Raw genomic sequence first — 22,268 nt, 5'->3', positions numbered from 1 at the left:
ACTATCCCTGAGGAAAAAAGGGGGACTACTCGTAGTCTACTTTTGCAATGGACATAGTATGAATTATGGTTGTCCCTTATGATTTAATTTTCAATTTTCTGACAAAAACAATGGAATATTTTATCATTAACATTATTTTTCCTGTGCAACTTTTCATTTTTGCTTCATGTAAATATTAATTTGCAGGCACAAAACACAGATCACAGGTCACAAGTGCACATTGCAGTGAACGTCACCATCCTATGGTAAATAAACAACACTAAAGGTGCCTCCTGGTCATAATCACAATCTGAAATAGAGTTTTAGTTTAAGGGGAAACTGCTTATCTCTGTTACTAATCAATAGAGCAGTAAACCTGCAATTTTGCCTACCTCACCCTCGTTCGTCCTTGTTTGGAATATGCCTGCAGCGTGTGGGACCCACATACTGGAAAGTATTGCCACTATGTTGAAGGAGCACAGAGGTGGCTGCCAGATTTGTAAAAAACTGCTACGAGCGGGAACCTGGTACAGTCACTAATCTCCTGAACCATTTGAACTGGCACCCACTAGAAATGACACGCAAAATTGCATGAGTTACCACCATGTACAAAATAGTGAACAATAAAATCGGGGTCAATATTCCAGAGTACAACACAACAAACAAGTTCCAAAAAAATACCTAGAATGTAATGCTGTTGTCCTCTAAGTCCACTCTCCAAAGAACGCAGTCTCTGTTCACACACTTGTTGACTTTTTCCTGCCTGAAAAAAAAATAAATCATTTTCATCAGCTACAGAAAAGGTGATAATGTGATTATCACTTCGTGCTAAAACTCTTAACCCTCCTTGGCATTCTCATGAAAACCCTATGTACATAAATAATTCAAAATAACATTTCCTAGACGAAGAAGATCAACCATTTAGATTTAGAACTGTACATTGTAAGAAGTGGGAACACATTGACCATAAATATGATGACCTTGAAACATGTCGCTTTGATATAAGTTCTAGTGAGGGCTTGAGTGCAAAATGGGGCCGAGGGATACTTAACAATTTATTATTGAATGAGGCTGAATGTATAGTGTTTCATTCGATGGCACAATAGCCTCAATGCTGAGAGCTTAAAAATCTGGCTGTTACTCATTTTCAACCCGCTAATTGATGTGTGGACATCAAGCCCTTAAGGGTCTTTCTGATGTTTTACCAACTTCCCCTCCCCATCCCCTCCAAGCATGTTGTGCCACTATATTGAGCTACCTGTAGAAAACAACAAACCCCCCAACTTTGAATGGAGGGGAGGGGGAAGGGGTGTGGATTGTTTTGTCTTCTGAAGTTACCCTATTTAGAACCATGTCTCAACAATTTTGTCGCTGATTGTAGTATCAAAGACTTAATTACTTTTCTGTTATTTTATTGCCCATAAAAATGATTGTTTCAGACTGAAAAAAGCACCCTACATTTGTGTAATTGTGCCCTAATTCATATGTTGCAAAAGGGGAGCAAAAAATAATGCCTTTGCCCTTTAAAGAATCCCATCTTGCTACCTGTGTGTTGTTCTTTAAAAGTATATTTTATAATGTTAAGATAAAAATGTGCAGTCATCCATGTCATCCCAATCGTCCTAGTCATCCCAGTTATACTATTCACCCTAGTCATCCTTGCCACCACAGTCATCCCAGTCATCCACCCCAGATATCCCAATTATCCTATTCATCCCAGTCATTCCAGTCATCCCAGTCATCCTCAGTCATCGTTAGTCATCCTCAGTCATCCCAGTCATCCTAGTTACCCCAGTCATCCACAGTCATTGTTAGTCATCCTCAGTCATCTCTAGTCATTCCAGTCATCCCAGTCATCCTAGTCACCCCAGTCATCTCTCCCAGGAAGCTCTCAGGAAGCCCTACTCACCCTAGACATCCCAGTTATCCCCAGTCATCCTAGTCATCCTAGTCATCCCTGTCATCGCTGTCAAAACACTCACCCTAGTCATCCCAGTCATCCCTAGTCATTCCAGTTATCCTTGTCATCCTAGCCACCTTGTTCGCCCTAATTATCCCAGTCATATCAGTCATCGTAGTCATGCCAGTCATCTTAGTTGTCCCCAGTCATACCACTCATAACTGGTCATCCCTAGTCATTCTATAGTCATCCCCAGCATCCTATTCATCCCAGTCATTAGGGCTCGACATTAATGGCTGCCCGCTTGCCCAGGGCAACTAAAAAATTTCATCTGGGCAACTAAGTTTAGGATCCTAGTTGCTCGATCAACTGAAATTTCTGTGAAAGTTGTGGGTTACCATGAATAACCCAGAAACTTTCTATTGTGATCCAGCAAAGGTACCTTACAGGGAGAAAAACTCTAACCGAAACAGCCTTCCTTGAATAGATGAAGATCTGTGTAGCATATTGCTTCAATTTGCTGAGAGCAGCTTTTGAGTAAATTTGGTTTCCAATAAAAAAAAAAATCACAAAAAGCTACTTTTTGCAACAAAATTTTGCAACCTGTAAAAACTGGACATGTCGCAAGACAGGCTTGATCATGAAAGGGGATTGTGGAAAGAAGCACAACATTGCCCTTCATTCAACTTATTTTGCAGCAAGCTGCGAAACAAGTCGCACTTTTTTGTTATAACGTAGTTTTAGTTTCTCAAGCAAAAGGATTAGCCAATTTTACAATAAATTGCATTTTATATGTATATAAACATTTAAAAAAACTTTTGACATATGTGACCTCTCACACGAAAATGTTCGTTTTCGAACAGATAGCCATATATACCTCACCCACGCCATGAATTTGCTCCACCTCATGGAAACAAGAAATACTCAGCACATCACAGCTAGCTGTTCAAAAATTTCTTAATCCGTTTGACCTCATCTGTTCAAAAATTTTTTTCACCCGTTCAACCTCATCCGTTCAAATATTTATTTTTGTCAGCCATTCATCTGTTCAAAAATTTTCGTCATCTGTTCATCCGTTCCACCTCATCTGTTTGAAAAATTTTCATCATTTGTTCATCTATCAGCGGCTCCATTCCAAATGGCTTAGCTATCTGTTTCTCATCCATTCACTTGCCGCCTGTTCATTTGTAAGGAATGTTTTCGCGTGAAAGGTCACATTTCACTCTATCATATATTTGGTGATATTCAACACACAAGAAATGTGATTAAATGCAGTACTGAAGTCCAACCTCTACAATGGACGGCTTATTTTTTCAAGTGTGAAATTTGTCAGTTTGGCTAGACATGGCTAGACAAGTCGTTACAAGAAATGATTCTACAGGTGCATTTTGAAAACATTTTACTTACCATGAGGATTTCAATCACGAACAAAGATATCTATTATGAGTTCAAACCTATTTCCATTTAGTGCATAAATGTGAACAAATTTCATTTAGAATATTCTCATTTATTCCCTGATAACTTTGAACATGAATATAAAGAAAAGTTAATTAAAAGGTACCTGTTTTGCAGATAAAGCTTCATTTAACTTGTTTGTACTGAATGCTTTGGGCAACTAATATTATTCTTGGGGCAACTAGATTGTGAGGTTTTCTTGCCCGAAGGGCAACAAACTTAAAGAGTTAATGTCGATCCCTGATCATCCTAGTCATCCCTACTCACCCAAGTCATCCCAGTTATGCCTAATCATTCCAGTGATCCTTGTTGTTCTAGCCACCCTATTCATTCGAGTCATCCCAGTCATTTCAGTCATCCTTGTCATTCTAGTCATCTCCTAGTCATTTAAGTCATCCCAGTCATTCTAGTCATTTCAGTCATCCTAGTCATTCAAGTCATCTTAGTCACCCCCGCCACTTTATTCATCCTTGTCTTCTTAGTCATTTCAGTCATTTCAGTCATCTTAGTCATCCCAGTCATCCTGGTCATTATAGGAACCTAGTCATCCCAGTTATCTTATCCCAGTGATTGTAGAAATCTCACAGTCATCCTTCATGTAAATTTTCAAGTAATCTGTGCTTTGTACCATCCCAGCTTCCTATCTGCTTGTTGTTTTAGATAAAAAATATTTCAAAGAAACAGGCAGAGTTGAATGAGATGAGGCAAACTATGCTTTTTTAATGCATTACTATTTGCCCATTTGCTTTTCTGTATTATTACTATAACTATTATTATAATATTATTATTGTTGTTAATTATAAGACTGTTTACAGTCCCCCCTATTTCTTCATAAGTTTGTCAGGATCAAGTGCTCTATGGTACAGGTGGCCAGGTTGGTTTCATATGTACTTGTACTAAGGTGGCAGGCATTGGGGCTTATAGCAGTGGGGGGAGGGAGGCGAAAAAAATAGAGGGACTGTCCTAACATCATGGCAGCTCACACTCATGAAGTGCCTTGTTCATCTGGCAATGCAGGCATTTGATTGGTTATTAGACAATGGACTTTAATTTGTGTTGCCAATTGTTCAGTTTAAAGTTACTGAAATTAACAGGTCGTTGAAAAGTCATCGGTTCTATAAAATGCTTTCATAATACCTATTTGCCTGACTTTAACTTTTGTGTTATCATTTTGGGATGCAGGCATTTGATTGGTCATTAGACAATGGACGTTAATTTGTGTTTCCAACTGTTAAGTTTAAAGTTACCGACATTGACAGGTCATTGAAAAGTCATCAATTCTATAAGACGCTTTCATAATACCTGTTCACCTAACTTTAACTTTTGTGTAATTTTGGATCTTCATAATTTTAGGCTGACGAAACTGGGAAATGCATTTATTTCAAACTAGCATGAGGGAGAGTAGACTCTTCTTGACATTTCTTGGAGGAGGACTGTTTGGCCACTTGAAACTCCAATTATCGCCACTTTCCTCCCAAGTATTGTTTTCAAAACCCAATAGTTTTGTGAATTTGCAAGGCATGTTTTATGCAAACACACAGAATTTTGGTGTTTTGAGGATCAATCACCTAAGCTAACATGCTTTTGAAGCAGCTCGGCAAGGGGAATGTTGTTAATTTCAGACGTCTGGGGAGTCTTGAGTAAAGAAATGCTGTTTCTGCCAAACAAATTGAAATTAATGCTACAAAGATGCAGAGAGATGACCCGTGTCAGAAATTTCCTATGGTCAGAGTTGAAGGGAACATGCTTGCCACTGTTTCACCTGTGCATGTTTGCTGATTTTATTTGGAAGAAGGTCCTCGTAACTGTAATACATGAACATAAAATCACTGTTTCAAAAGGAGAAGTTTGAAAACACATGAAATCAAGGCTAAATATGTCTGGCATGTTTTTCATCCCAAGCAGAGTTTGTTAACATAAGTAATGAATGGTAAAAGGCATTGAATTCCCATCACTTCCCCTGGATGCAAGTTGCAGTGATGTTAGGACTTAACTTTTTCCTTTCCCCCCATCCCCTCCCCTTTTTTCTTTTTCTTTTTTGATGTTGTCTTTTGTCTTTATTTTTTTCTTTCCCTCTTTTTTTAATACCAGTACCGCCCTACAGTTAAAATTAATATTAAGTATACTTTGTAATTTAGTAGAGAAAGCCCATGTTGTCTAAGCCTCATGGTTTCTTTGGGCCTTAATTCTTGCCATCTTATGAATCTTTGTTTATTTTGTTACTTTATCATTATAAGGTGGCAAAATGAAAATAAATAAATAAAAATAGGACAGTCCCTCTATATTTCTTGCTTCCTCCCAAACCATTCCCTGCCCCCGAGTAGAATGATTTGACACTCATTCAAGATGGCCACATGTAACAAAAGCACTCAATCTCTGTGATCTTACAGGACTGTGAACATGCAGTCTATAAATTATTTGTACTTTTATTGTGCTGTATTTTAATTTGTACCTTTGACCTTTTTAAGTACACACATGGGTACTTGGTGTACGGGCAGCTACGTCCCTAAATCAATCATTTACAACTATGAGGAATAACTTTTAGGAAGGATGTAATGTAAAACTCACATTCTTGTTCGCTTTCCTTTGTGTTACTCTTCAGAGCAGCAACAGTTCTCTACACCAGCAACTAATCTGTTGTTTCACTCTTGACTGAAGACTTGCAACTGTAACAAAACAAAAACTCATCAAAAGGAGTGAAAATGAAGGGGTCACAACAATAGGTAAAACATAAAGGGATTCAAAAAGAAGGGGATAGTGGTCAATGAAATAAAGGAACTGATTGTTTGGGTCAAATTTTTTATATAATAATAGTAAAATCCTGATTTTTCTTCCCTTCTCAGGAATCAATGATCCCCGATCCCCAATCCCCAATTCTCAATCCCCAATCCTCGATCCTGGTTTTCCAGTATAAACCTCAAAGTTTTGATGATAAAGATTGTTCTTTTTTTCAACCACTGAAGTAATCACTTGTTCCGAAGTAATCAACGCTTTCAAGCGATAGAATTCATGAACCGACCAGTTCCTGAAAAACTCAATATAGGATTTGTATTCTATGGGCATGAAGTGCTGCTTGATAGTGCCTGATAGTGCCTGATAATCAATTCAGACAGGTAGTTGAAGTTGCTTCCAGTAGTAGTCAAAGGTTAAAACATTGATATCTCAAGTATTTACAAAGTGCAATGCGACTTCACATCTTAACAACTGTGAAAATCTATCAATTAAATACATACAACAAAGTGAATCTATTTATCTGTAAAGTTACAGTATATGTAATTGCAACAATATTCAGAGAATTGTACTTCTTCAATACACCGCAAAACAGAATTTGCCTGTTTTAATATTTTCTCATCCTATTCAGGGTATTTACTTTTTAATATGCGTGCATAATTACATGGAAATCAAGGGCCTCGATTCAGGGAAAATTGCATCATTGCCAAACAGCGAAAATGTGATCAACTTACATGCATCATTTCAAACCGCATGCTCATCACGAGACTCATTTGCATAAAATGAAAGTTGTCCCGATACTTATCCCCAGTTTCCACAATCTCCACTAGGAATGCCCGGGAGCATTGGCCTACTATTTGGTTCCCACAGACAAAGAAAAAGAAACCCCCTTTTCTCTCGCTTTCAAAGAAATGAGGCAACCTCTACATTTTGTAATAAATTATTATTTGCCCATTATTCTGCTTCTCTTTGTTATCCCAGTCATCCCAGACATCCTAGTAATGCTTATAAGCATAATCATTTCAGTTGTCACAGTTATCTTATCCCAGTAATCTATGCTTTATACAATCCCAGCTTCCTATCTGCTTGTTGTTTTAGATAAAAATATTTCAAAGAAAAAAGCAGAGTTAAATGAGATGCAGTACCGTTCAAAAGTAAGTTGACACTAGATTCTTGATCCTCGTGAGAATTGAGAATCGAGTTGAGAATCGAGACTCGATTCTCGATTCCTACAAGATTCATCAAACCAGAACGGACTTTGTTTACAAATGATCATAAACGGTTTTTGTTTCAAGTAATTTGCTCTCTACTCTCAATACTCAATTGCCGCGAGAATCTACAATCTTTGTTCAAGTTTTGAGCAATCTTCTAACTTCTCTCACATAAAAAAAATCTCTCTACTCTATACAATAACAAACTATACTCAGCGTTTGATTCTCGCGAGAAATTCCTGAACTAAGGTGTACAGTGATGCCAAGATATTTAACTGCATCTTTTTCCTTAAGGATCCGGTTGTGCAGGATGTAATCCTAGGTTCCTGCACCATGTAACTCGTAGCACATTACACTTGTCCGGGTGGAAAGACATCTGTGATCTATTTTCCCATTCTTCAAGAAGTTTGAGATCTTTTTGTAAGATGGCAGCATCGGTTTTGTTAGTCACAGCCATATACACAATAGTGTCTGTGATGAACAATGAACATTTAATCAAAGAGAACCTGATTACGCAATTAAGCTTAGTTTTGTTTTGATTTAAATAAGATAGGTTTCTGTTCTGTTTCATTTATCGAGTTTTTACGCCCCTATTTTCATGTGCTATTGTTCACAGTTTGAATCAATTACGTAGCTCACCATTCCTGTTTTCTAACCGGTTTTACAACTGTACACGTGAATTGTACCCTTATCAGAGAACGCCCCTTTAGTTTTTGTGGAGTTGGAGTTAGGAGATCTACGGAGCAACATCGGAGTTTTCACAGCAGTTTTATCTTTTTCGGAGTTACGTAACGTCGGAGTTTCTCTAGCCCTTAAGACAGGATCAGACGTAAGTTTCAGCTTATTGTATTTAGTTTTCGTTTTCCTTTCAATTTTGCTTCTTTTGTAATTAGTCTTAGCCCCTTTTTTGATCTTGTACATTGTAATTTCCCCTTTTAGTTTTCACCGCATGTGTACAATAATTCAGACGAGTTGGTGATCGTATTAAATGCTGTTGAGTCAACTTGTGCTGTTAAATTCTATACTGTGGTTGACACTTCCCGATCTCCAGTGCACAACATCCCGTGTCCGCTGCACTGGGTACGCGACAGTGAAAAGTCTGTGGATAAAATCAACGAATGGAGGTAAGCGGTATCATACTTTAAAACCGGAGCCATCGAGAATGACGAGCCCAGGAAGAGAATGGCTGAACGTAGAAGGAGCAAAGGAGAGCGGAGCCAGGAGCAAAAGGCAGACGAGACCCACACAAAGGGCTCTACAAAGCGCTGCAGAACTTAAACGGAGGCAAATTCTTAGATCGCGTAAAAGGCTCCTTAGTGTTATGAAATCAGTAGAAGGGCTAAGTGATGACAGCCATATTGATACGGTGGCGCGTGACCTTACACTCGCCTCGGAGGAGTTTGGAAGATTGTTGCAGGAGTTAATTGGCTTGTACGAACAAGATTCACGCGGCGATTACTTAGAAGAGGCTCAACTTAGTGAAGAGAACGAGACCCTTAACCGAGCCCTCTTACTTTTAGACAGTTTAAAGAATAGAATTACTAGACAATCCAACAAATTGTTGGAGACAAGATCTGTGTGTTCTCGTCGTTCCTCGCGCCATTCATCAGCCTCCAAAACTAGCAGCACTACCGCTAGATTGCAAGCGCTAGCCGAAGCTAAAGCGGCAAGAGAAGAAGCTCAGTACACGCGGCTAATAGCACAAAAAGAACTTGAGCGTAGGACACGCGAAGCAGAAACGCAGAAAATTCGACAACAGGAGATAGCGCAGTTCGAAAAGGAGATCGCGATTCTGGGAGCAGACAAAAAGGCCGCGATGGCGAACGCTAAACTTAAAGTTTTCGAGGAGGCTCTTCTAGAAGAAGAACTTGAAAAAGATTTTCAATTACCAGAGTTAGAATTTCCCAAAATTAAAGCAGAGGAGAGGACTTCCCAGTGGGTACATTCCAACCCCCTACCCACGGGAAAGATATCACGTTCCGAGCGAAACCAAGAGCCGTTGAGCACGCCAGAACAAATAAAGCCTCTATTGCGCCCCACCCCCAAAGAAAGAAAATCGGAGAAAACGGACCTCCTCCCTGAACTTCACGTCCTAAACCCGGATCTACCTCAGCAGCAATCCACAGATGAGGATCGTGTAGTGCCACAAAATACCATTTTCAATCGGCAACCACTTATATCTTTGACCCCTTTGAAAGATATCACTGGAAGTCAGCTGATAGATTCGCTTACAGTCGCAAATCAACAGATAGTTGCCAGCCTAGCGAGACAAAATCTCCCAAAATGCCAGCCTGACATATTCTCTGGGGACCCTACCCTCTTTCATCCCTGGAAAACCGCCTTCAAAGCTATGCTGTTAGATGCTGATGTATCCCCTACTCAGGAGATAAACTATTTAAGAAGCTTTACTAGCGGAAAGCCACAACGCCTCGTCGATAACTACCGGAAGCGGCAAATGCGCGACCCCGTCGCGTTGCTAAAAGAGTTGTGGGAAGAACTAGAAAGGCGTTTCGGGAGCGTGGCTGTGATTAGTAATACATTGTTAGAGCGCTTACGGGACACCGCGACCTTTGATGAGCGAGAACACGATAAACTGCAGCTGTTCGCAGATCTATGCGCGGATATTGAAAGTCAAGTGACTTATCTTCCCGGACTTGCGTGCCTCAACTATCCTAACGCCATGCAACCAATAACCGCGAAGTTGCCGCAGTTTATCCGCGCCAAATGGGAGAAAGAAATAGCCTATTACTCGAACACCAACGGCGGAGCATATCCCCCCTTCTCCAGATTCTCTAAAATAGTCCAGGAGCAATCAAAGATAAAGAATGATCCAAACGTTCTAGCCGGTAAAGCAGCCAGCCCCACCCAGGCTTCAGCACCTAAGCCACGCAAAGAAAAGAAAACGCTTAAAACGGAGACTCAGCCCACAGCTGGAAAGGATAGTGCCGGAGAAGAACAGAGAGAGGCCCCTGAAAAAAGAGAAACTAAGACTAAACATTGCCCGTATCACGAAAGAGATGGACACGATCTGCAGGAGTGTAAAGCGTTCTCGGCGAAACCCCTGGAAGAACGTACGGAGTGGATCAAAGACGCCCGCCTATGCTTTCGCTGTTTCAGCCCTTACCACGTCGCGAATCGGTGTAACACCCCCGTACAGTGCGCTATCTGCGGAGACAAGCGTCACAGCGCCGTACTGCATAAGGAGAAGCGGCCACCCTCTAAACCGGAGAAAGAAGCAGTCAACCCAAAATGTACCGTGCTCTGTGGACCTACAGGGGGCGTGTCCTGCAGCAAGACTCTGCTGGTGGACGTCTATAGCCGACGTAACCCACACCTCACTAAGCGCGTCTATGCTATCGTTGACGAGCAGAGCAACAGTTCCCTCGTCACTAGCGAACTAGCCGACGACCTTGGAGCGGACGGACCCTCAGAAAAATACTTCTTGTCCACGTGCAGCGGCGAGAAAGAGGAGAAGTATGGTCGAAGAGTGGCAGGCATTACAGTACGTTCACTTAGTGGAGCAGAGTTCGCCGTACCGACCCTCACCGAGTGCGATACCATCCCACAAGACAAGCGCGAAATCCCTACCCCAGACATGGCAAGGAGTTTCCCGCACCTAAAGGCCATAGCGCACGAAATACCTCCCATAAACGAGACAGCTAAGATTCACCTTTTACTTGGTCGAGACGCGCCGGAGCTTTTAAAAGTCAGGGAGTTCAGAAATGGCCCGAAAGGAGCCCCCTGGGCTCAGCGACTAGCCCTCGGCTGGACCATCAGTGGTCAAATGTGCCTTGACTTCGCCAGTGGTCCCGCACACGTCCTCACTCGCCTCACCAGCCTGTCCACTGTTACGGAGAAAGAACTGGAGACAGGAAGCAGAATTTACGAGCTAGTACCTTGCCCCAACCAGATCAAGGTTACAGACCCCCTCTTGGAGCGTGCCACTGACGACATATTTAGGAAGACACGAGGTGACAACGAGCCCGGTCTCTCCTGCGAGGACCGTAAGTTTCTGGAGATAATGGATAGAGGTATACACAAGAACTCAAGGGGAAACTGGGAGATGCCCCTCCCGTTTCGTAACGAGCGCCAGACTATGCCGAACAATCGAGTTCAAGCTATGCAGCGCTTACAAGGGCTTCTCAAGACGTTCGGCAGGAAACCCGAAATGAAAGCGGACTATCTGGAGTTTATGGGAAAAATAATCGACAAAGGCCACGCCTCGGCTATCCCAAGTGAAGAAGTTCCGCCTCCTCCCGGCCGTTCTTGGTACTTACCGCATTTTGCAACTTATCACAATACAAAGCGCACCATTCGCGTCGTGTTTGATTCCAGTTGCGAGTTTAAAGGAGTTTCATTGAACAAAGTACTTTTACCAGGCCCTGACCTGATGAACAACCTCATTGGAGTCCTCATGCGCTTTCGCAAGGAGAAGATAGCAGTAATGTGCGACATCGAGCAAATGTTTCATTCATTCTATGTTGAGCCACCACATAGAGACTTCCTTCGTTTCCTATGGTTCGAAGGCAACGATCCGTCACAGCCCATTATCGAATATCGGATGAATGTACACTTATTTGGCAATGGACCCAGTCCCGCAGTCGCTACCTACGGCCTGCGCAGAACAGCCATTGACGGCAAGGAGAAGTATGGCGAGGAGGCCAAAAAGTTCATTTGCCGTAACTTTTACGTCGATGATGGCTTGACCTCGCTTTCATCTACTCAAAGAGCGACAGACCTGGTTAAGAGCGCGCAAGCCACCCTAGCCACAGCTAACCTTCGACTTCACAAAGTAGTTTCTAATTCTGTGGAAGTCATGGAAGCCTTCCTGGCCGAAGATCGAGCAAAAGACGTGCGTGACCTGGATTTACGCCATGACAGCTTACCAGCTCAACGTTCGCTCGGGGTATTCTGGGACCTGGAGACAGATGCCTTTACCTTTAAGGTATCTCTACCGGAGAAGCCGTTTACAAGGAGAGGAGTATTGTCCATCGTCAACTCTGTGTACGACCCGCTTGGCTTTGCAGTACCTGTTATGCTCAAAGGAAGAAAAATATTGCAGCAGCTTGTCCATATGGGAGAACGGACGAAGGAGAACAATACTCCCCTAGCCTGGGACGACCCCCTCCCTACCGCGATGATAAATCGGTGGACGCACTGGAGAGACTCTCTCGTAGAGTTACAGAACCTTTCCGTGCCTCGCTGTTACCGCCCTAAAGAGAAAGGAAAACCTACCTTAGACCAATTAAGGAGCTAGTTCTACTCCTGACCGACGCTGCTGATCCAGACCAGCAGTAAACACCAAGATAATATGAGTAGCAAGGATTAGAATCCTTGGGCGAGGAGTGTGATGAACAATGAACATTTAATCAAAGAGAACCTGATTACGCAATTAAGCTTAGTTTTGTTTTGATTTAAATAAGATAGGTTTCTGTTCTGTTTCATTTATCGAGTTTTTACGCCCCTATTTTCATGTGCTATTGTTCACAGTTTGAATCAATTACGTAGCTCACCATTCCTGTTTTCTAACCGGTTTTACAACTGTACACGTGAATTGTACCCTTATCAGAGAACGCCCCTTTAGTTTTTGTGGAGTTGGAGTTAGGAGATCTACGGAGCAACATCGGAGTTTTCACAGCAGTTTTATCTTTTTCGGAGTTACGTAACGTCGGAGTTTCTCTAGCCCTTAAGACAGGATCAGACGTAAGTTTCAGCTTATTGTATTTAGTTTTCGTTTTCCTTTCAATTTTGCTTCTTTTGTAATTAGTCTTAGCCCCTTTTTTGATCTTGTACATTGTAATTTCCCCTTTTAGTTTTCACCGCATGTGTACAATAATTCAGACGAGTTGGTGATCGTATTAAATGCTGTTGAGTCAACTTGTGCTGTTAAATTCTATACTGTGGTTGACACTTCCCGATCTCCAGTGCACAGCATCCCGTGTCCGCTGCACTGGGTACGCGACAGTGTCGTCTGCAAAAAGTTGAACTTTGGACTGTAATTTAGCTGGGAGATCATTTATATATACTAAAAATAGTATAGGTCCAATCACAGATCCTTGAGGTATGCCGCTTGTTACTGGAACCCATGAGGACACTTCCCCATCCATCGCATACTACTCTTTGTTGTCGTTGATGCAAGAAACTCTCTATCCATTGATTGATAGAACTATTGATACCATATTCTCTGAGTTTGCGTATTAACTTCTTATGGGGTACCTTATCAAAGGCCTTCACAAAGTCCATAACTATAACATCTGTTTGCTTCTTGTCGCGGAGGTTCTTGTATAGATCTTGGACAAATGTAAGAAGCTGGGTTTGGGTTGAACGCTTTGCTCTAAATCCATGTTGTAGCTTGTATAGAATGTTGTTACATTCCAGATGTTTCATTATGTGTTTTGTTACTATGTGTTCTATTATCTTTGATGCAATACAAGTAGTGGGACGATAGTTTTCTGCTTTGTAACATTCCCCTTTCTTAAAGATAGGAGCAACATTTGCCTTCCTCCAGTCTTCGGGCACCTCACCAGAGTGTAATGATTTGTTACAGATGACTGCAAGTATCAGGACAACAGCTGTGGCATGCTGTTTGAACACCCTCGGATGAATTTGATCAGGTCCCATAGATTTATTTGAATTGAGATTTTCGAGTAGTTTTGGTACACCATCTGATGTATTTGTAGTTCATCAATATCAGGGTATGGCCTATCTCTTTCGGTGACAAGAGGGTCCGGTTCATCAGGTGTTCAATTTGAGAAAACAAACTTAAATTGTTGATTTAAGATTTCTGCTTTGTCCTTGGGTTTGTTCCATAATGTTCCTTTATATTTCAGTAAGGTAACACCGACTGAGTCTGTGTTTCTGCGTTTGATGAAGGACCACAGTTTGTTATTACCTCTATTTGGCTCATCTGATGTTTCAGGGAGGATGTTGGTTTCCACATTATTTTAACAGGCAGCTCTAGTTTTCCTTCTTATCTTGTGTTTTAGACTACATAGTTTGTTCTTGATACTCTCCTTGTTGTTCTTTCTAGCTCGTTTGCTCTTAAGGTATAACCTATCTCTTGACCTCAGAAGGTTACGTATCTTAGCAGAAATCCATGGGGGCCTATTATGTGAGGAACAGCATTTGTACGGTACATGTTTCTCAATAGCTGCATGCAGATCAGATTTGAATTTATTCCATAGACTATTGGTACTTTCAGAGTTAGCATGCTCTTGAATATATTGATTTGTGGTGATAATTTGGCTAACAATTCCTTCCCAATCAGCTTTCTTATAAAGGGGAATCTTTCTCTTAGCCTGACTGTACCTTTTGGGTCTAATATCAATTTCTGCAAAAACTGCATTATGATCTGAGATCCCTGGAAGTATCTCAGTTCTACTCGCAAGTGTGAGATAATAAACAGCTATGAGGTCTACTGTATTCTCGCCTCTAGTTCGTTGATCAACAATCTGCGACATTCCATGGTCGGCCAATATGTCAATAAATAAATTGTGCTGAGCTGGAGAAGGCCAGTTTGGTTTAATACTAGTAGAAGGCCATTCTGAATGCCTGGTAGGTTCATGTCTTCAGCTAGCCAATATGACAGTTCTTTGGAAGTCTGGTGAGGGACTCATCCAGTTGGGCCAGGCTCTCAGCATCGGATGCACGTGGTCAATAATATCACCCAGTAAGCAAAGGCTTACATGATTTTATTTCAATCTTTACCTATACAATTTCACACTCATTTCTGCCCAGTGCATAATTGGTATCTTGTACTAATGAGATCTTTGTTGATAGCTATAAATACTCTTCCTCCTCTCTGTCCCTTTTCTCTGTCTCTGTGATATATATTGTTTAGCCAGGTGGAAAGATCTCATTATCCTTTATATTATTTTTTAGTCATGACTCAGTCCCGGTAACTACGTCCCAGCCAATTGAAGCGAATGCTCCACGGATCTTGAGGACAGATTGACAATTTATGTTAAGTATCCTGGTTGGTTTACCCTTGGGAACTATTATTGGAGGTTATGGTGTAGTTGAGTAGGGGTCGAGCTTGCCGGTGGAGAACCGAGAGAGAGCAAGGGACTGTTACAGTCATCTTCATCTTTAGTTGAAATTAGCAAAGAATCAGCAGAGTTGTGATTAGGCAAAGCACATTCCGAGCATATCCATGTGCCTTTATTTAGTTCTTGCTCATGTTCAACAGGGCACATACTTTGGCAACCTACATGGTACCATTGTTGACAGTTAGAGTTTTCACATCTAAGCCTTTTTGTTTCCATGATACTGATTTGTTACAAGTACCACAAGGATATTTTCTTTGTTTGGTAGCTTGATCTTTCGTCAGCAACAGTTGAACTTGAGAAGCATTCCATGACTTTTTCCGTGGGAGGCCTGTGGCACACCACGTAAAAATCCCGTTTTGTTTGTTTTTCATTGTACGAACAATTGCAAAACCCGCCAATAGGATTGCAGAAAATCTTTATCGATTTTCAATCTGAACAACGTCTCAGAACGTGCCAAATTTGTCGCTTGTCAGTTTCCACTCGAAGGTTAGGACGGCTTGTTAACAAGCGAAATCCTCGGGGTACTGGCAAGTCACGGCAAGCGACCTAGCAGACATAGGCCAAATTATTTCTTGTTATTTTGGGTTTTTCCCATCATGATTCTTTTACGTTAGGTCTAGCTTTTTCTTAAGGTTTTAGCAGCGTCTGGTAATTGTAGGGACGGGATTTTGCGTAGATTTTTCTGGTCGGAGTTCGCCAGTTTTTGCCGAGCAGAGCTAGAGTTCAGTTTTTTCTTTTCTTATCGAAAACACCTTGACGATGGGAGGGTTTAAAATCGCGTAAATTTCAACTCGTACTCTTGACGATTGGCGGTGAAATCGCGAAAATATAGTCCTCGTCGATCGACGACTCGCTTTCGACCTGAATTGGACTTTAGGATGGGACACGGATCCGGACCTTAGTGAACTTAGTATACCTCGGGATCATGGATAACCGTTGCAACTTTTTTAACTTTGAGACCTTGGAAACACATTGCAATTAATTTTTAACCGGATCAAGAGCTTCTTGGAATATTAAACTTTCATCTAAAAAACATTGGAACTTTTTTAACTTTATCTTTTCGATTTCCTTTATTTTGCCAAATTCAGATAGAACGCCATTATGCTTCAATAGATCAGTGCATCCTACGGGAACGACTTAAGGCGTCTTGTCATCTGTAAAATTCAAAATAGATGTAAAAGGAACCTTGCGTAAATAAAAGTTAAATACGCGAGGGTGTGTAAAGCCTCAAGGCGCTTCGCGTTGCTTTCGAATTTTACTCGCCGATATTTTTTCGATTGCCTGTTGGTGAATCAATGTCCATCGGCATTATCGCAGTTGACAGTCTGAGCGTGTTTTTTTTCGCTGGCAACTTTACTTTGTAATTTGACCTCTTGACTAGAATTACTGTTTTCGCGATATGCGATAGCATTTCCGTTTGATATTTCGCCCTTTGTTTTTTGTGAGACGTGATTGCCTACATAAAAGTTTCGAAAAACGTCCAGGAGCTTTGAAAACAATATTTTGTCTCGTGCAATACAATCCGCTTTTGAAATTAACATCGCGCAAGTTTTCATCACATCACAGTAGTTGCAGTCACGTGCTAGGCAACAGAAAACGTTCACGCGTATCATGTTCCATCAGGGAGAAACAAGAGAGACTTACGAGAGATTATCTCAAGGCCTCAAACTTAAAAGAACACGCTAAATTTCCTAGTAGCAATTAAAAACATTGTTTCACGAAAGTTTGCAAGGGTCACGAAAGCAATTTCAGAGCAAAAGATTAGTCATGTTACGGACGGACGCGTATTTTACAGCTGATCTTTATCAAGCCGAGCGACAGGATAAGCCGAGAATCGTTTGACGTTACAAAATAAACATTGTGTTGCTTGTACCTGCAGGGGGGGAAAACTCCCATATGAACGGGGCGGGGATGCTCGTCGTCTCGCTTAGGGGTGTAAATCTCACTTAGGGTGTTCTAAGCAAAACGCCATTATATTAAGCCGTAAAGGTCTCTTTTAGAGTTGCACGGGAAGATATATACATGTATTTAATAGTCAGTTTGCTTTATTTACTCAATTCATGTAATCAAAGTTTTCTATAACATCGATAACTAACTTCAACTTTCAACAACAGCACATTGTAACAAAATGGTCTCTTGTAACAAAATGGTCTCTTAAAAAAGTTGGCCTACGCCCAGGTTGGTCTCCTTTAAAGGTTTTTCAAAATTTCCGACGAGCATCCCCGCCCCTTTCATATGTGAGTCCCCCGGGTAAAAAATATACATATTGCGTGACATTGCGTTACATCTCATGCAGCGTGACACGTCACAAAAAAGAGCAAAAACCCTAACAGGGAGGCAGCTCTGGTGGCCATTTTTTCCCATTTAACCTCTGGGACAGAGGTAACCGTTTAACCTCTGGTGCCGAGGTTCCCATTTAACCTCTGGGACCGAGTTAATAGTTCGAGCACCTCCCTGCACTTGCTGGGCCGGAGTTTGGTGACCGTCAGCAAGCTCGACAGCCTCCCCCCGGTAAGTCGCATCCGCACGGATTAGTCAAGCAGGCTTCAGAGAGTTGGCCATCTCTCACCGCCCTATAACCCCACCGGAAATAATCGACCTAACTTTGTCTTAGAAAATCGACCTTTATATTTAGATCGAAAACTCATTTCCCTAACTTATGGTACGGTTCTCCACAGACGCATGCGCTTTGGGTCCCAAAAATTGTTTGGACTTTTCGTTGATTCTTACATAACATCCCCATTCACTCAGGGTATCATTTGTGAAAGTTGTTTTCTAGCCCAGCTTTCCACAAACTCCTGTTACGAAAACAGTAGGATGACTGGTATTACTAGGATGACTGGGAATGAATCAAACAATTACAACAAGCCTTAAGAAATTATTGTTATGTACGAAGAATAACTGTTAGGAAGGGTGTAATTTAAAACTCACATTTTTGTTCCCTTTGCTTGGTGTTACTCTTCAGAGTAGCAACAGTTCTCTGCACCAGCAACTAATCTGTTGTTCAACTCTTGAATAAAGACTTACAACTGTAACAAAACAAAAACTCATCAAAAGGAGTCCTTTAAAGGGATTCAAAAATAAGGGGATAGTGGTCAATGGAATAAAGGAACTGATTGTTTAAGTCAAATTTTTTATATAATATAGTAGAATCCTGATTTTTCCCACCTTCTTGGAAAATTGAATTGAATCAAAATAATTATCAAGAGGTTTGAAAAATAGGGGGTACAATTACAGCATTTGACTGGTGAAGGGAGTTTGGCTCAGTTTAGGTTTGAATTATCAGCAGATATAAAAAACCAAGGACTCTAAAAACCAGGATTCTATTGTATATTGGTTTTCTGCTTGAATCCTGGACTTCTCAACAGTGCGTCAAAGGGTTCAATTGTTGCCCAAACCAACATCTAAAGCTGGTTGTTTTAACAAAATCTGCACTGCAGTTTAAGAGACTTACAGATGTAGTGGGCCTTCAGATCTGTTTATTAGGTGATCATTTAAGTACTAAGTGGCTTTCTTGTCTTGATAACAGAAACAGCTAATGATGTTTCGATGTGAGGACGTTAGACAAGTTTAGAATGACTTACATGTACATTGAAAAATGTGGTTTTGTTAAACACTGCCTAAACTCTGTTTAATACCTAGCTTAGTGGGCATTAAAATATTAGGGAGCTTAAGCTATGATAACCACAACAGTGGTGTAAACGTTTCTAAGCAAAAAGTGAATTCATGCTGCTTCAAAATTGATTGCTCTTATTCCATGTCATTCAACTTGCCAAATGTTTGTGAATTCTAAGGGAATCTTGTATCAAAGCACTGAAGGCTAGCAATTTCTTTTTTGAGGACTACTGTCATAAGCAGTTGCATTGATGTGTACATTTGACAAATCTTGTTTGCCGTGCTCACAATGAAGTGACAGCAGTCGATGCTATCATTTATGTCTGTGGAAATCAAGAAAACATGAGGCCAAGCAGGTAACAGTACCATACCAACATATCGTAATAAGCTTTTTGTGAAGCCTTTTGAAGCTTCAATATGATTAGTTTCCTGGTTAGTTTTCAGCACAAAATAAAATTCTTTGTCTTAAAACACTTTCCAGTCACTTTTCATGACTGTGAAAGTTTAGCTGTCCATGACTGTTAATGAGTGTAGACAGATTTGCAGCAATCCAAAAAGGAGAGACCACTGACTTTTAGACAATTATTCACCTCTAAGGTATCACTGAAGATTTATATGGCCCACTTATATGGAAAGATAACACTTACAACAATAAAATTTGTGCAATCAAAAAAGTTTTAAATTGTTGTCTAAAGACTACAACAGCAGATTAGTGTAGGATGGTCTTTCAGAGAGCTTAGCTCGTACCATGTCCCTCACAACACCCCCACACCCCAGGAGAGTGCACCTCTGGCACATATTTTCTACCTTACCGGCCATGAATGGTCCGTTACCTGCATGCTGAACTAAAATTTAGGGAGAAGACTATTTTAAACCCATTTTTTTTTCATTTGCAGGAAGAGGGGATTTTGGGATTTTGTTGGAAACCCTAGGGAATTTTTTGTTTTGATTTTTGTCCCTGTTCGATCAGCCCCGTTACTTGAAATCCGGAGTTCTCCCCCTCCCTTCCCCAACTTGGACTTTTAAGTACTCACAGTTACTGTGTACTAGCCTACAAGTGCATTGCTCATACAATTATTTAAGGCGGTAGTTAAAAGTCAAGGGAAGGATTTAAAATATAAGCTTAAGCCTTTAAGTACTATTAGGGACCGGTCATTCTTTATGTAGAGGGGGAAGGGAAAAAAGAAGGGTAGGTCAAGGCTATTTCAGATTGGCTATGGGGGGGGGGGGGGCTACACTTTTTTATAAAGAGTTTAGGGGGGTCAGCAAATTGATCGTAAGGTATATTTTAACAGGGGTCCATTGGTCAAGATGGGTAAGGCAGTTAAATAGTAGAGCACAAACAATAAATGCGAAACAGCAATGCTAAATTGCAGGGTTGTCAAAAAGGTTTTAGGTAGCAGGAGAATAACAGAAAGTAGCCGGCACATGTTTCCCGGCGGGGCCGGTAGGGGAAGACATATCACTATTGATATAAACAGTTGAATCCAGGTTAGTAGCAGCTGTCAAACATGATAGCATCGATACTGTGTCTGAATTACTAAGTGAAACTTTGATGGAAGCATGCAAAGAAGCCACATGGAAAGCGAGAGGCAGAAAAATTAAATGCAAATCACAAATAAAATGGTTTGATCAGGAATGCAAAACAGAAAAAGAAAACTTGCAATTCCATGGGGAGAAAATTTCTCATAACATTAATGATTCAGAATTGAGACAACTACTGCGAGACAAAAAGAAGAGGTTCAAACAAACTTGTAGACGGAAGAAACAGGAGTCTATCAGCAAAGACATGTCTAATATCGATATGCAGAACTCCAAAGAGATCTGGCGACAAATAGGAAAAATCTTTAACTTAGGAAAAAGAAAAACACAATCATGGAGCTGAAGCAGTGAGTAGGAACAGTTTTAGACTGCGACCCCTCTCAATAATATACTAGATCCGGAGACAAATATGGAAATCCACAGTAACAAAAGAGTGGAAGGCCCAATTGATTATACAATAACTGATGAGGAGTTCGCAGCTGCAATTAACAAACTGAAGGCAAACAAATCTCCAGATATCGATAATATATTAAAGGAAGTAATAAGAATCGGAAAGGAAGCCATTAAAAGGCATTTAGTAAATTTATTTAATCGAATCTTTGATACTGGAAAATACCATGCTCCTTGGAGTTTTGGCCTCATTGTACCTATTCATAAGAAGGATGATCGATCCAAAGTTGAAAATTACTAAGGTATCACTTTTCTCTCTGCGCTATGCAAGATCATTACATCAATCCTCAACAATCGACTGTATGACTACATGGGTCAAAAAGGAATTTTGAAAGCTGAACGACGTGGCTTCAGAAAAATGCATGGCACAGTTAATAGCATCTTCACATTAAAAACACTTATTGACAAGTATTTGAAGTCTAAACCACAGAAGCAGTGAAATTTACTCTTTTCATGCTTCGTCGACTTTAGAAAAGCCTTTGACTGCATACTCCGACAGAAACTAGTTGACAAACTAAGAAAAGAAGGTGTCCACGGACGTTTCTTGGACATTTTAATATCCATGTACTCAAATGATAAATCGGCAGTTAAAATTGATGACAAATCTATGGTGGCCCATGTGTGCCATAGGAAAAAGCTGTAGAGCGAGAGTAAATCAATATTTTTTTTGCAATAATTTTTATTTTATTGATTAGTTATCTTTATTTTTTATATATTTTTTGTTTTTTATTTTTATTTTTATTATTTCTTTTCTTTTTATATTTTTTCGAATAATTTTTATTTTATTTATTTTTTATCTTTATATTTTTATTTATTTTTTATTTATTTTTATTATTTTCTCATTCACACAAAAAAGAAAAGAAAATTTAAAAAAAAGGAAATAAATGAGTATGGCCTATGGGTGCCATAGTAAGAAATAAAAATAATAAAATAAATGAGTACGGCCTATGAGTGCCATAGTAAAAAAAAATATTTAATAAAATAATAATTTTAAAATAAAGAAAGATTGCAGCCTAGATGTGCTATAGACCAGAATGCATTTCGATTCCCAGGTGCTAGACCCAATATGGCGGACGCTTGGATTAGAAACAGCGATTGGGAAGATGACAATGATTTAAACAACGACCTAGCTAAGTTTGTCAGTCTGAATTTAAAGAGAATGGAAATAGTAGACTTCATGAGAAAAGATTACCCCATGTACGCTTGGAGCCTTAGAAGTCTGGCACGCCGAATGCAGTATTTTGGAACGTTTCAATTTACTGACTATAATGTCGAGGTAAATGACGTGGAAGCAGCAGTAGAAAAAGAGATTTCAGGTCCAGGGAAACTGCTTGGCTA

The 22,268-nt window shown here is 40.4% G+C and overlaps 1 protein-coding gene and 1 long non-coding RNA gene across 2 annotated transcripts in view; one reads left to right on the top strand and one right to left on the bottom strand.

The window, feature by feature from the left end:
* Positions 1–660: 660 nt before the first annotated feature.
* LOC140940222 (uncharacterized) overlaps positions 661–22,268 on the bottom strand; it is a 25,629-nt gene continuing 4,021 nt past the window's right edge. The window contains exons 3-5 of the long non-coding RNA XR_012166310.1: positions 18,255–18,352; positions 5,903–6,000; positions 661–742 (exon numbers count right to left, since the gene is read on the bottom strand). This is a non-coding gene — a long non-coding RNA (uncharacterized lncRNA). The remainder of the gene's footprint in view (positions 743–5,902; positions 6,001–18,254; positions 18,353–22,268) is intronic.
* On the top strand, positions 11,113–12,532 carry LOC140940728 (uncharacterized). The gene has a single exon (XM_073389692.1). It carries the CDS (start codon positions 11,297–11,299, stop codon positions 12,530–12,532), a length of 1,236 nt encoding a protein of 411 aa, XP_073245793.1. The 5' UTR covers positions 11,113–11,296.

Source organism: Porites lutea, chromosome 6 (genome assembly GCF_958299795.1).
Source record: "Porites lutea chromosome 6, jaPorLute2.1, whole genome shotgun sequence".
Lineage (NCBI taxonomy): Eukaryota > Metazoa > Cnidaria > Anthozoa > Scleractinia > Poritidae > Porites > Porites lutea.
This window is presented reverse-complemented; position numbering and strand designations above follow the sequence as displayed.

Bases quoted from the DNA above. Each gene is read 5' to 3' on its own strand.
- LOC140940728 (XM_073389692.1), top strand. From the start codon at position 11,297: ATGGATAGAGGTATACACAAGAACTCAAGGGGAAACTGGGAGATGCCC.